At 33.7% G+C, this 14,474-nt stretch overlaps 2 protein-coding genes and 1 long non-coding RNA gene across 4 annotated transcripts; 2 read left to right on the forward strand and 1 right to left on the reverse strand.

Moving 5' to 3' along the window:
* Positions 1-1,777: 1,777 nt before the first annotated feature.
* On the forward strand, positions 1,778-3,336 carry LOC126847101 (uncharacterized). 2 transcript variants are annotated; one of them, XR_007686976.1, is made up of 4 exons: positions 1,778-1,970; positions 2,185-2,367; positions 2,471-2,820; positions 3,067-3,336. It is a non-coding gene; the product is annotated as an uncharacterized LOC126847101 (long non-coding RNA). The 2 variants fall into 2 exon arrangements; XR_007686977.1 differs by having other exon boundaries at positions 2,250-2,367.
* A 5,738-nt stretch (positions 3,337-9,074) lies between these two features.
* LOC126840339 (uncharacterized) lies at positions 9,075-9,851 on the reverse strand. The gene has a single exon (XM_050576006.1). The coding sequence runs from the start codon at positions 9,849-9,851 to the stop codon at positions 9,075-9,077; it is 777 nt and encodes a 258-aa protein (XP_050431963.1).
* Positions 9,852-10,141: 290 nt separating this feature from the next.
* On the forward strand, positions 10,142-13,159 carry LOC126840347 (maltase A3-like). The gene is made up of 10 exons (XM_050576018.1): positions 10,142-10,169; positions 10,268-10,465; positions 10,627-10,781; positions 11,010-11,135; positions 11,200-11,441; positions 11,504-11,702; positions 11,774-12,029; positions 12,566-12,758; positions 12,853-12,996; positions 13,078-13,159. Exons 1-10 carry the CDS (start codon positions 10,142-10,144, stop codon positions 13,157-13,159), a joined length of 1,623 nt encoding a protein of 540 aa, XP_050431975.1.
* The last annotated feature ends 1,315 nt before the right edge of the window (positions 13,160-14,474 follow it).

Raw genomic sequence — 14,474 nt, forward strand, 5'->3', positions numbered from 1 at the left:
TTTTTTCTTCATTTGACAACTTATTTTGAATTTGATTTGAAGGTTTAAAACTATCCATCAACATTGACAACAACGATTTTCTTGAAACTTGACTACTCTCTTTTGCATTGTCGTTTGTGTTGGTTGATTCTTTTGACGGTTTAGTTGAGACATTAATGTTAAATTCCTCTTGAATTATTTGAATTGATGGATCACTAATTGCTTTTCGAGGTAACACATTAAGATCACCTTTCGACGACTTTGATGGCTCTTTGAATTTTCTGGATGAGTCATCTTTATTATCTTTACTACTCAGCTTTTCAGAAACTTCGGGGTCTTGTGATTTGGCGTTCACGTCATCTTTTAGGGCAACAGCAGCTAACGCTTTCGTTTGGGCACAATTTTTTACTGTTAACGAATTCTCCTTATCTGGCACATTGTCACCCAAAGACATTTGGACCAGAAAATGATTCCAGGAGTTGATATTAAAATGATTAACCATCTCCGATTGTATGTAATTCATGTTTACAATATCCGACAGCAGCGAAGCCTTTTGGTTGGCCGTTTGCAGAATCGACGTTAGCTGATCAATACGTTCGATCAACTGTATGCCCTGATCACCTGCAGCACTTGTTTCTCCAAAATGTGTTTCTTGAAATTGATTTGCCGCTATAACTCTGGGCTTGAGGCCCTTGAAGCATACGTTCTCGTTATCCATAGAATAATGAAATAGTTATTAACGTTAGAGTTTAATAATCCATTTCAAATTGATTAATTTTTTTTGTACTGATAAATATCAACAACAAATGTGACGTTTACTAGTATCTATTAAAATTTAGCTCCTTAGATACGCATGAATAATTTTAATAAATCAGGTACTTATTAAATTTTTGACTTGAAATGTAATGTATAACAAACGTCGAGTGTCGGTTAATTGAATTAAGATAAACAGTTAAATTAAAATAGAAAAACTATAGCCAGATTACTTGAAAGTATGAATTTACAAACCTTTACAATTTTTAGAACTTTTTCTGAGCGTTATCAACTCTTGAAACTCAGATGGCAATGTGTTAATACTTTATCAACTTTTTTAAGTGAGGGTAATTCGCTTAAACATGTTTCTGGTCGATAATCCACTTTGAACAATTGATTATAAGGTTGTTCAAGTTTAAAATTTAGGACAGGTGAAAAGGTGAAATATTTCATAACTTTACTATACTTCCTGAATTTTAAAAGTTATTCAAATATATATGTTACCATTTGAGTTTTAAAAGTCAAGGGAGCTTTGAAAGGAAATCAGAAAGATACAAATTTAAATACAGCCTCATATTTACAAACTAACATAAACTTAAGTGTCTCCAAATGGAAAACTGAGTGTCTGATACTTAATGAATCTCCCTGTACACTCGATAAAGTGTTCACACATTCTAAAGTCATATTCCCATACCTCAAAAATGTTTTTTTGCCCATCACTAATAATTAATCTTTCGGAACAACATATAGGTCTATACAATTGGTATATGGTTCATAGTATGCCAGTGTGTGTGTGTTGACATGTTAATTGTCGCCCTCTAGTGCAGTTAGTATAAGTGTACACGTCCGACGTGTGAGTTTTGATTTGTTTTTTGATTTTTTACTACGTTGCTTTGTGTGAAAAAAATATTGAATTAAGTTATATTACCTAAATTATTGTTCCTGGCACAAAAAAAAAGCAGCTTACTCTATACATCCTGTCTGTACTTTGATAGACATACAACACACAAATGTAATAATAATAATACTCGTATATAAAGTCAAAGTTTAAAAACATAATTTTGTAGGTATATCATCTTTGTGCTTGTGTAAAATGAAGAAGACGGCATTTTTGAATGGTTAGAATTAACTAATCAGAACAAGCTAGTCAGTGCATTTCCATCAAACAAAGATGACAAGATTATTTAGCTCCACCAAGTCCTGGAAGAAGTATCCAGTAACTTTTCGAGGATGAACAGGTAATATTATGAAAGGTATATAGGATATAGGTTATATTTAAAAAAAAAAAAAAAAGTAATTTTGAGGTGAAGTAAAATAAAATTTGCCTTTAAAAATTGGAAGTATATATTTTTAAATAAAACAATACAAATATTTAGTTTTCGAATGAAAATCAAAAATCAAGAATTCAGAAAGCAACGAATGGTAGTGATAATAGATTTTATTTTTTTGTAGATTCATATAAATCAGTTTTAAAAGGAAACTACTTAAAAAAAATCCTTATGTACTTTCGACTTTAGATGATTTACATCCAGAAACTAAAATAAAAGAAGTGAACAAGTATAATAAACAAAAAAAAACGAAGTTGAAAGGCTTTTAAATGAGATTCAGATGAAAAAACATTAAAAGAGAAATAAGGTATATTTTATTTACCTAGAATGTAAATGTTTTTTTCTTTTTTTTTTTTTGCTATGATAAAATGTGAGCCAACTAGATAATATTAATTTAATATTTTTTATAGATGTCCTAAAAAGGTTTACTTAATCTGTTGACATAAATCGAATTTTCCATCAGCTTCGTCGACAACAGAAGACAATATTAAACTAGTGCCGAGTACAGGAAACCGAAGACATCAATAGATCATAATATATACAGTCTATAATGATTACTGTGTCTTAGACCGCTCGAGAAAAAAATCAATTACTTAAACGATTTTTTAAGTAATATGAGGACAAATTCTTCCACAAATACCACTAATGTAACTCCAGTTGATTTCATGTACTATTGGAAAATCATTTATGTGATACCCAAGAAAAGTTTCTAGCCTTAGAATCATGCCTGAGAAATGAACTGGAATTTAACAAATTAATTGTAAATACAAAATGATAATTTTCTAATTTTTTCCTAATTTATTGTAACTGAGTCCTCGACAATTATTATGTGGCTTATTTAAATACCTAATGTAATTTAAATATATGCTAAATTCGTCTTAACTGAAGATTTTAAATGTATCAAATGTGAATTTCATATTTCTATAAATTTGTCATAATATGATATAGTATATATATATAATTAAAAAAAATTGTTTAAAATAAAAATATAATACGTTTGTTACAGCTGATGCTTTTATTAATGAATCTAAAAGTTCAGGAAAAAATACACCAAAAGATAGCGAGTTTAAGACAGCATTAAGTAATGCATTTAATCGTTCTAAAAACATATCTTGGCGATGGAAATGGTCGCCAGAAAAAGGAAAGCTTAACAATTACTCAACATGTTGTTCCTAAGAAATGAACTTTTTTTTGATAATTCTATTGTTAATCAATACTTAAGATTTTTTTTTTTATACTTCTTCTCAATTTTTTCCCATGCTCATGTATTGTTTTTTTTTTTCATTGCCAAATTTTTGTTTGACTAAGGTTATTTTTTTTTTGTATTTATTATTTTTTATTTGACAATTTAGATGGACAATATGTTAGTAAATTATTTATCAGTCCATATTTTCTTATATAAATTTAATATATTGTACAAGATATCAATAATATATAAAATTATAATTAAAAGTTTTTCAGCCGAGTCTGCAACCACAAAAGAGCATTTTCATGTCTCGTTGAAGTACCGAATAAATATAGATTAGTTGTGGAATTATAATTAAAAAAAAAAATATTACATGGAGCTTCCAGTTACAGCATAAGCCAAGGAGATTCAAAAAATATGTACAATCATGTTTCACCCTTATCTCCTACACCCTATTCCACTCCCGTCCCCAACCCTTTCGCTTTTTTTGGTAACGCTTTTTGGTAACGCTTTTATGGTAACGCTTTTATGGTAACGCTTTTTTCGGTTATGTGCCAGAGCTAAGACATGAAAATGTCAAAAAAATCCTTTTTGTTATAAGTAAGTTTAAGCAGCATATATATCTCCGAATATTTCTATCTATAAATCCATTTTACCATGCTCGTGATCACGTGCAGTCCAGCAAAATTATAAGTATTTAGGCGTAACATGCGACCAACACTTACAAATCAGCTAAAAGTGAATCTATTTAAGTTTTAAAATTAGTTAAATCAGTCTCTAGATTAGCTAATTTTATTACGATATATCTTTAAATAACGCATCATTCGATTTGATTAAAATTAAATCATGCTACACTGAGCGTGTTATCTTTCAATGTGACATGCCTCTTGACAGATAATGTAGATTAATTACATTATATCAGCTTTATAATTTATACACCATAATATGATCATATATTTTTGTTGAGGAGATATTGTTTTTTTTTTGTATATTATATTAAGGTTCGTTAATCGCTTAAGATAGGCATATAGGTGATATATAATATTGTACGGTTTAAGTAATACCTACTAAGTATCTATGAGAGTAATATATATTTTAACCTAACTAGCTTTATCATCTTCATTGAGATTTATGATATTGGTTTTTTAGATTTCACAAAGGCAATTAATAACAAAAACAAATTTTGTTTTATTACCAAGTACCTCTTACCGGCGCCACACCACGTGTTATGATAAGATAAATTATTATTTTAAAGATTTTATAATTATAATTTTTTAGAAAAAACACATAATATACTCACATGGTGTAGTATTTTTTTTATAGGCATACGCATGATGCATGATACCAATTGATTGGACTGCATGCTATATTTTAATGTTGACAACAGCTTTATTACTTGATAAATATGATCAAAAATTGTACATACCTAATTGAAAAGTTAAAAAATATACCTACCTTGTTGTGTCCCACTTTGGAGTCTGTTTGAAATAATTATGCATTTTAGTTGTTGTTCCAATGATGAATGTCCCATGAAGACACAGAGTTGACTAGCCATGTGAAGTTAATAAGCTATAATAAATTTGAAAAAGCTATTTTTTTTGTATTAAGCTAGTTCATAAACGATTTAAGGTAATTTGCAAATAATGGAAATTGTGTTGTAGCTGGAAAACTAGACCCAAATCATTTATTAATGTAAGAAACAAATCCGAGAATAAATGGCCGCCTTGCGAGGACGTCGCAGTCAAATATTTCGAGTACTAAAACACCGCTTCGGACTTCAAATAGTACTCAGAAACTATTAATCGTAGAATAAATCTAAGGATACCTAAAGAAAGCCTGAAATGTCTACTATGTGCGTATAGAGCCATATTTCCAAAAAAAAAAAAATGTTTACTTATAGTTATTTCGGTAAAATTTTTTACTTTTTTCAAACGTCCATAGAACCATTGTAAATAAAGTTATCGAAAAAAACTCTCTACGGGCACGTAGAAAAAGTTCTGATCTTTCATGTGGTACTGTAAACGATTTTCTACCGCCAAAAGCGTACGAGTGCTATTTGAAGTGCCGAGGGATGTTTTTTGAATTTTTATAATAATTATTACGTCGAGAGCTGGCGCGCCTAGCGGCCAATTTAATACATATTTTTATACGTTCGGAAAACCGGTTTTGGGCCGACTGCCGTAGCGCGGTGACAGCGATAACGTCGACGGTGACACCGCAATTATATTATTACCCGAAGTAAAAACAGATAACCCAATTTTTAACAATTAATTCTCAATAACAAAACAAATATTATATTTTACTTGCACAGCGATACTGTTATTGAATATTTGCCATTTTATGTTCATTATTTTATAGAGAACTAGCCGAATAAGGCGGTCGCTAAGTCGCTTGTTTGAAAAAGGTAGCAAGTGTAGTAAATTATAATTTGTAAAAATTGTGATTTAAAAAATGGTTTAGGGAACTGGGGGGGTTATTGCACACTGTAAAAAAAATCGGAAAAACATTCATTGTAATACCTCTCCGAAAAACCGAAACATTGTAATACAATGTTTACACCCCTGACCAAAATTAGTGTGGGGCCCCCTCCCCTCCTCAGACCGAAATTGGAAATTTTTAAGTTGCTATGTGTGAACTAATCAATAGTCAATTTTTAGTTGCAATAAATCATATAGACCAGTAGCGTATTTTAAACAACATAAAAATTTTAAAACTCAAAAATATGTAAGTGTTTCCGCCAGTGAATAAAATACAAATCAAAATATAAAGTTCAATTTTTATACTTTAGCACTTGGAACGTTTGACAAATTCACTCTTCATTTATAATCTAATTTTTCTATATAATTACAATTTATAAATTGAAGAGTTTTACTCGCAATATATTTCAATTATGATATATTCTTCGTATTCTATTTTTTTTTATAACAAAACTAAATTAAGTTGTACTATAAAACTAAGAAATAATTTTTTCATTTAGTTCTAGCAGTACATCGTCAGTCTCTACGATTACGGTTTTTCTAATGACCATTGGACTGCCGAGGCCAATCATAATTTAATCAATTATATTTTTCAAAGTTTTAAAATAAAGTTATATAAAACCTATAGAATGCCTTTATCTTTGTATTGTTATTTATTAAACAAGTGGTTTAATTATAAGAAAAAATGTATTCATATATTGTATATTTAGTACAAATTTGTCAAATGAAATATACATTTTTTTTTAGTCAGGAGGTGTCCAGACACCGTGAACATCCCCCCCCCTCCAAATACGTCACTGCCTGTGACAGGCACAATATGCTCCGTATCCACTATGTCCCGACTCCACTGTATTGGCTTTTTATAATATTTATACAGAATATATTCGTAAATTGGTGCATAATTTTGCAAAAATGTTCTAATGCTCTACAACCGGTATGTCGTGGCCACGGTCCTGCGGCGGCAGCGACCACCACAATTTTCGGGATAACAACAGATAATCTAAGTTTACCTAATTATATTATTTGTAAATATTGTAGAAATATGACTTTACTTGGGAAATACTGTATTTTTGTTGCACAGAGAAGCCACATTTTTATTTTTCCTATTGTGTTGTGTGTTTTAGTTTTATAGATAAAAATTATAACACAAAATTTACATATGTACACATTGTTTTTTTATGAAATAGTATTAGATATATGTATAATTATTATCTAATGAAATAAATCATAGAATATTATATATGACCCGTCCAGCGCTTAAAGTTTATAACGCATACTCGTACCATTATACAATTATTATTCTATTGATGAATTTTTATAACCATGTTTTCAATTATTAATTTTGGATTTATAAATGAATTATCAGAAAGCTGAAATGTTTTTCATAAAATACTGATTTTGTTTGGTGACCTATAATACTATAAAAAAAAAAAAAACAGTAAAAAAGAAAAAAACTAAAATATTCAATGCGACCATGGCCAATATGGTCTAAGCAAATTTGGAAACACGTATTTTATTGTAACAGACATGCAAAATAAGTATGCTCCGATATAAATGTTAATAAGTAAGTACGCTATACGAGGTACCAAGTTTATTCATACGCTAAAAAAATTATAAGTTATCAGAATGATTCAAACTATGATAGGTATTGTATTTTCTACTGCGTCCGTTGTTATATAAATGTTAATGAACAGTAGCTATAAAAAGCCGAGACGGAGAATAACGCCATCTCTCGGGAGTTGTATACGTAACAATTTACCCGCGACGTCCTATTAAGGCACGACAAATGTAACCTTGATAGAGTATAAGACTTACCTATTAACTATATGAGGTTAATAGGATAACCATTTTAGCTTGATATTACCACTAACAGCGACTAAGCCTAATGTACACCTACATTGGCAAGTAAACTGTAAAGGATAGTATTCAACAAAGTCTAAATTCATTGGGTTAAGTATAATGAAATGTGTATGTCACGACTAAAATTGAACCAAATTTAAATTACAAACAACTTACAATAAATATAAAACGTTTTCTGAAATTTTATCTGATAAATTTATTAAGGACTTTGTTGAATAGGGCCCACGCCTTACTTTCAAGTCAAAAATTAAAGATGTTTAACATTATTTAAAATTGTAGTTAATTTTCTGTTGTTTTCAAAGTAATTGAAATTAAAAAAAAAATATGTGCTACAATTGATTGGTAAATTGTTCTTGTAGTAAAATTATTTTTTACTATTTTTTAGAAAAGCATGTTTTTTTTTAAATTTATTTTTTCCATAGTGTTTTTATATAATGTGATCTTAATTTTCCACAACATTTTTATCTCCCTACCCCACCCCTCTCTCCCAAAACTATTTATTCTTTTACTTAAATGGTAACGCATAGATTTCATTAATTATTTAAATTAAAAATAATTTTCTGAACATTTTCATTGGTCGATAACGGGTTTCGGATAACTGTTTTTGAAGTTATTGAAGTTTAAAGTTCTAGGGCAGGGCAGGAGGAAAGGTGGAATGTGCAATATTATTTTCACCTACTAGCACTTCTTCTCTCCTTTAAACTCTTATAATTTTAAAAATACTTGTTCAAAACTGGTATTGAACCAGTCGAAATGTTTAGTAAAATATTCTTAATTTAAAAATAGAATAAACATAAACGTTACCATTTCAATTTCGAAAGTTTATACAAAAATCATCAGTTTGGGAGTGAGATAAAAACAAAACAAACTGGGAAAAATTGAGTTCACATTGTAAGAAAAAAGCTATGAAAAAAAAATGTTTTATTAGGCCCTATGAGATATTGAGTGGTTCGTTATCAAAAGAAAAAAAACATATATAGGGATTACATACTATGTATTTAATAGCAATGCCATCCAGACATTTTTGAGTGGTTTATATATGAGCTATAAACCTTTATGACTAATGTAAAACATATTAAATTCAAAAGCAAATAACTTACTCGAACGATTAAAGGTGGATAATATGTCTTTCGGGAAATAAAATATAAAAGCAATGCAACGTGATAGCATACCATTCGTTACACTCAACGACAGCAGCGTGTCAACGTTGTTGAGTTGAAAAGTAATTTTTAAATTTTCTAAAATGAACAACGTCATATTGTGTTTGGTACTTTGACGCGACACTAGGGAGGGTCGGCGTCTCGCTACTGGCCGCGTCATACTCCCCCGCCAAGCCGTCGACACACCCTGTGCGACTAAGCCGTGGTCTAGCCGCTCACTAATAGTCTTCTCTTCTCCCCGCTGGGATGTTCAGGTGACTACCTGTCCCTGCGGGGTTGTTCGCTAATGGTGCGTGGGTCGGATTGGGGAATGATGGGGAGATAGGCAAGCCTACTCGTTCCCATCTTCCTTGAAGGGAGGCGGGGTTCTCGGAGGATCGTTCCTCTCTGAGGGTCCTGGTGCGGGGGTTTGTTGGTCGGAGGTTTGTTGGTCGAGGGTTCCGGGCGATCGAGGTATCGGGTTGGGGGAGGATGGCGCCGTGTGGAAAATCCCATCATCCACCTCCGGGAGGCTTGTCGGTGGCCTCGTCAACACCTCCTCATCCACATCCATCGGTGACTCCTCCTCTTCGATTTTCTCCAGCCTCCACTGCTGGCTGTTCCTTGCCTTCGACTCCTTCTTCCTCTGTGAGAAGGCCTTCCATTTTAGCCTGTCCTTCCTCAGCTGCGAAGGGCGTTTTCGTTTTGGCAGCGCGCCCGATTGTCCGGATGTCCCCGCCGCTTCGCCGTCCGCGCCGGTGGTCGGTATTGCCGGTCTGGGTATTAAGACCTCCATGAGCGGGCGGGGTCTAGTGGTGGTGGGCGCCGTGTTGCGGACCGGTGTTGTGTTGGTAGATGGGCTGTGGCGTGGGGCTGTTGCGGTTGGTTTGTTGTGACTCGGGGTGCTGGTGGCGTTAGTTGGCTGGTTGCGGATTGGGGGAGTTGGGTGGGCTCTTGGATGTGGTCTCGCGGTTTCATTACGCGCTCTACTCGACGTTGGTTGTCGTCGAGGGGGTGGGGGTTTTGCGTGGTCATCGACTGGAGCCATCTCCCGTCTTCCCGCCCTGAGGCCCCGCTGGTAGGCAGCCCACAGCATGTTGTCCGCCCTGAGGGCGTCCAAGTCCGCCATGTCCACTTCCCAGGGTTCAACTAGGATCCCCAACGCCACCGGGTGCACTCCCAAACGACGCTCAAGCAGACGTACTCGTTGCCCGAGTTCCGCCAGTTGAGCGTGCTGGGGGTTTGGTGGCGTGGGGACGGGTTTCTGGGTCCCTGAGTCCCCCTTTCCTCCCTTATTCCCGTCCATGTCAGTGCTGAAACACGTCAGAAACAGGTGTTTGTGTGTTAGTGAACATTTATTTTCTATCACTGGTCGGGGGTTTGAGGGTGTACTTCACCTATCCGTTTTAGGCTTGAGACATGGACTTTACGGGGAGGGACTTGATCCGTGAAAAACACCCCTTTGCCTAGTTTTTCTCTTAATTTTACCGGTCCCCACCACTTAGGGGCAAACGCGGCATGAAACCCTTTGCTAGCCTTTGACAGGTGGTGAGCCTGAAAAAGTGATAACTGAAAAAGTGGACTATTTGAAAGACATAGGAGTGTGCGCTGTTTGGCTATCTCCAGTATTAAAGTCTCCACAACTGGACTTTGGTTATGACGTGTCTGATTTCAAGCAGATCGACCCTATTTATGGGACAATGCAAGATTTCGATCGCATGATCGACAAGTTCCACAAAGCCGGTAAGATTCATTTAAAATATCAGAGATGGAAGATTATTGAAATAATGTAGAACCAAGTATAACGAAAACTTAAAAGTATTGGTAGGCCAAAGAAGATGGAGATGGTGGTGATTTTGTATTTGAGTTGATGCGTTATAAACTCATGTATTAATGGGTTTCAGGAACAAAGGTACTCTTGAATTTTGTGCCAAATCATACAAGTAACATGCACGATTGGCTTAAGAAATCGGTCAAAAGAATAAACCCATACACGGACTATTTTATTTGGAAAGATGCAAAGTACGTTGATGGTGTGAGGAGCCCTCCTAACAATTGGGTAATTATATAATATGTTGTACTAAACTAGTAAGTAGTCTTAAACCTTTAGTATTAGTCTTACGATGCTTATGTTCTTAAGACTAGCCACCCTCGTTAAGATTACTTGCTAACCATGTTATACTCTGAACACTTCTACTCTGTCACTATCAACCGCTGTACATTTTATGTTCTATTGTAAAAATTGCCCGTTCAAGCTTATTGAAAAAAAAAAAAATATATATTTTAGGTGGCAAGATTTACCGGTCCAGCATGGGAATGGAACGACCAACGGCAACAATATTATTTACATCAGTTTCTTGTCGAACAACCCGATTTAGATTACAGGAATCCAAAAGTGCACGATGAGATTAAAGTAAAACAGATAGATACGATCAGGTGTCAGCAGCACTGGAATATTGTTTTTTTTTTAATTTTAGGATGTTATGGACTTTTGGCTGAAACGTGGCCTGGACGGGTTCAGAATCGATGCTATTTGTTTCATATACGAAAGAGCAGACTTTGCTGACGAACCTGAGTCCGGCGAGGCTGGCTTCGTACCTACCGACTACAGTTATTGGAAGCACGTTTGCACTAGAGATCAACCAGAAAATGTGGACTTGGCCAAAGAACTGGAAGAGTTTGTCAACAGTTATAAAAAGACTGAAAGCGATACGCCCAAGTAAGTTTTGCACAGGTCAAACAAAGACATGAGATATTTATATTTTATTAATTTTCAAACAGAATCCTTCTGTTGGAATGTTATGGACCACCCTCGGTAGTTATGCCGTTCTACGGTAATGACACACGAATTGGCGCAGCGTTTCCGTTTAACTTTAACATGCTCGACTATATGAATCGCGAATCAGACGTCCAGGCTATAAAAGACATGATCGCCATATGGCTGGCTAATATGCCCGAAGGGAAATGGGCCAATTGGGTAGTAAGTACTCCCAGTTGATGGTCGCTTTGACGTTTCATTCCTTTACATTCCATGTCTCCATATGGTTTTAGATTTCAAATCACGACCGTGTCAGAATAGCTACGAGGATGGACAACATGCTTTTGGATGGAATACACATGCTGCAGATGGTTCTGCCGGGTACAGCAATCACGTACTACGGAGACGAGCTCGGTATGGAAGACACATATGTGCGGTGGGATCAAGCTACCGATACGTTTGCATTGAACGTTGGCCCCGACCGATTTACGTTGTTCGACAGAGGTCCATCGAGGAGTCCGTTCCCTTGGGACGATTCGAAAAATGCTGGTAAGACAAAGAAATTTCGGTTATGGTTTCTATTTGCTTTTTGTACTGTATTCCAAAATGTCTATGTATTACCCGAGCATTTTGAGAACTTCAACTGGTAGATTAGATAATAACTGAAACGCATCTACTAATGTTTTAATGACATATCATATTTCTATGAATAGCGTGACACCTGACTCTGACTCTCGAAATATCACAGACTATTTGCATAAGCTTATTTAAATTTAGCAGTAGTAAGACTTGAATTAGTTTTAAACTCTGTTCAATATTGTAAAGGAAATCGAGTTACAATTATAATAATAAATTAACGCCATTGAGATAATCTATATAGGAACTATTACACTTTGTAGCACATTTAAATATGACAATACTGCATTAAGCATCTTCTGTCACAATTCCTACGTTCCATGTGAGTTCTCCTATTTATAAACGCCAGGTTCTATCTAGCTGGTATGGGACACACAGCAGCATCAATATTATGATAAATGTATGTATGAGATGGGTGAACACTACTTATGCAATACACGTTTTAATAGGCTTTTCCGATGGTCCGGACTTGTGGCTGCCGATCAACCCCAATTACTGGATGAACAACATGAAACTTCAAACGAAACGTAAAAGCCATTTGAAAACTTACCAAGCGTTGGCGACTTTAAGGAAGAGCGCGACATTCATCTACGGAGACGCAGATGTGTTTGTCATATCAAAATGGGTGCTTGCTTTGTCGAGGTAAGGAATTCATTGATTAACAGCGGTCTTAAGTCCAATTGATGATTATTTAAAACCAAAGATATATACTATTTTTTTAATTTTTTCAATATAGGAGTTATAAAGACCACCCGACTTACATTGTTGTCATCAATTTCAATAGTTACACGGAAACAGTTGATCTTCTAAAGGACAGACCTACGTTACCACACAATTTAAATGTCCAACTTTCTAGCCTCAACGCTAGTATTAACGAGGGGTAAGCCATTGCGAATTCACAATATATTTCAAATGGTCACTATTTGTTTCTAAAACGCGTTTCTTTTTTTGTAATTTTCAGAAATCTGGTGAAAACCAACAGTATTGTGTTGAGACCAAAAGCAGCACTTCTCTTGACTACGGCAAGAAATGATGAAAACTAATAAGTAGTCTTCGGTCGGTGATGTCTTTTACAAAAAAAAAAAATATATATATATATTAAATAAACATTAATAAATAGTACATTTATTCTTTGATTAAAATATGTGTAATTGATATTGAACCACCTATAGGAATGTGCTAAGAAAGCCAGTGTTCAGTTCTGTTGTTTAACAATAATAGTACAATTGGTTGAAGTTGAATATATGTTTAAAAGGTTAAATTGAACAAGTTATAAATCACTTTTATCTCACACAAAACCCTTAAAAGTTGTTGTATTTTTTTTACCTCACAATTATACTACTCACCACGTCTCCTTCCACAATAATTTATCTTAAGCAACTGATTTTATATACTTAAGTATCTCTATTCTATGCTTCGCTTGCTCTCCAAGTACAAACTGGTTTTCTACGATTTTCTCAACCTACAGTATACTTATACAAGATGTCTCCTTCGACTATTCAAGCTCCACATAACAGGCACGATAAAACCATTTTTGGAGTTTATAAAACTCATTAAAACAATAAAAATACCATAACGAATTAATAGTTTCTGATAAGACCAATGCTGGTGAATATAGTGTATGCCTATCTAGACGGTACTACTTACTTTATGAATTTAAATAAAGATTGTTTTTATACATAAATAAAATCTTAACTGCCTTGACATAACATAAATAGTTGATATTGGCATTTAAATTATTAGTTTTTACATTAAACGGACTAAATTTAATAGAATTATTTTTCAGACTAATTATGAATTAAGCAAATAATTATGTTACTTAAACATATTATCTTATGCAGTAATTTTGAATTCGTTAAAGACTCTAATGTACAATATTGAAAACAACATAACTAAACGTGTCTGCAGGTCAAGTACCACCTATTTAATTTTTTACTTTCCAATTAAATTTGATTACCCAAAAATAATACAATTAAACTATACTTACTTTAATACATAGCAAGTTTTATAAAACCAATTTGATATTTAACAGTGTAGTATTAACAATAAACAGGGGCGAAATATGTAATAGCTAGTATACAATATATTTATCATGTCTATATCATTCATGTGTTGTGAACCTTACATCAGTATTATATAGTGTTAGCATTATTAGGTAAGTACAAAAATAACAATGCCAAACGACAAAACAATGTTAGGTTCTTAGACCTTATTGTATTAAAGTATAATTTTCTATTGAAATAACTATGTATGAAAATGTATACTGATTTCATTTCACCTAATTGCAAGTTGAAGTCCACCAACCAATAGAACAATTGAGACACAACGTCCAAATTATTAATAGACATATTCATAATA

Source organism: Adelges cooleyi, unplaced genomic scaffold, assembly GCF_023614345.1.
Source record: "Adelges cooleyi isolate 19-005CV unplaced genomic scaffold, UGA_ACOO_1.1 ACOO_flye_CR_arks_rails_tigmint_CR_PRNA_108, whole genome shotgun sequence".
In the NCBI taxonomy this organism is placed as follows: Eukaryota; Metazoa; Arthropoda; class Insecta; order Hemiptera; family Adelgidae; genus Adelges; species Adelges cooleyi.

Coding starts and splice junctions, on each gene's coding strand:
- LOC126840339 (XM_050576006.1), bottom strand. CDS start 9,851: ATGGCGGACTTGGACGCCCTCAGGGCGGACAACATGCTGTGGGCTGCC.
- LOC126840347 (XM_050576018.1), top strand. CDS start 10,142: ATGGACTTTACGGGGAGGGACTTGATCC. Junction 10,170..10,267: donor TACGGGGAGGGACTTGATCC/GTGAAAAACACC, acceptor AGCCTTTGACAG/GTGGTGAGCCTGAAAAAGTG. Junction 12,759..12,852: donor TGGGTGCTTGCTTTGTCGAG/GTAAGGAATTCA, acceptor TTTTCAATATAG/GAGTTATAAAGACCACCCGA.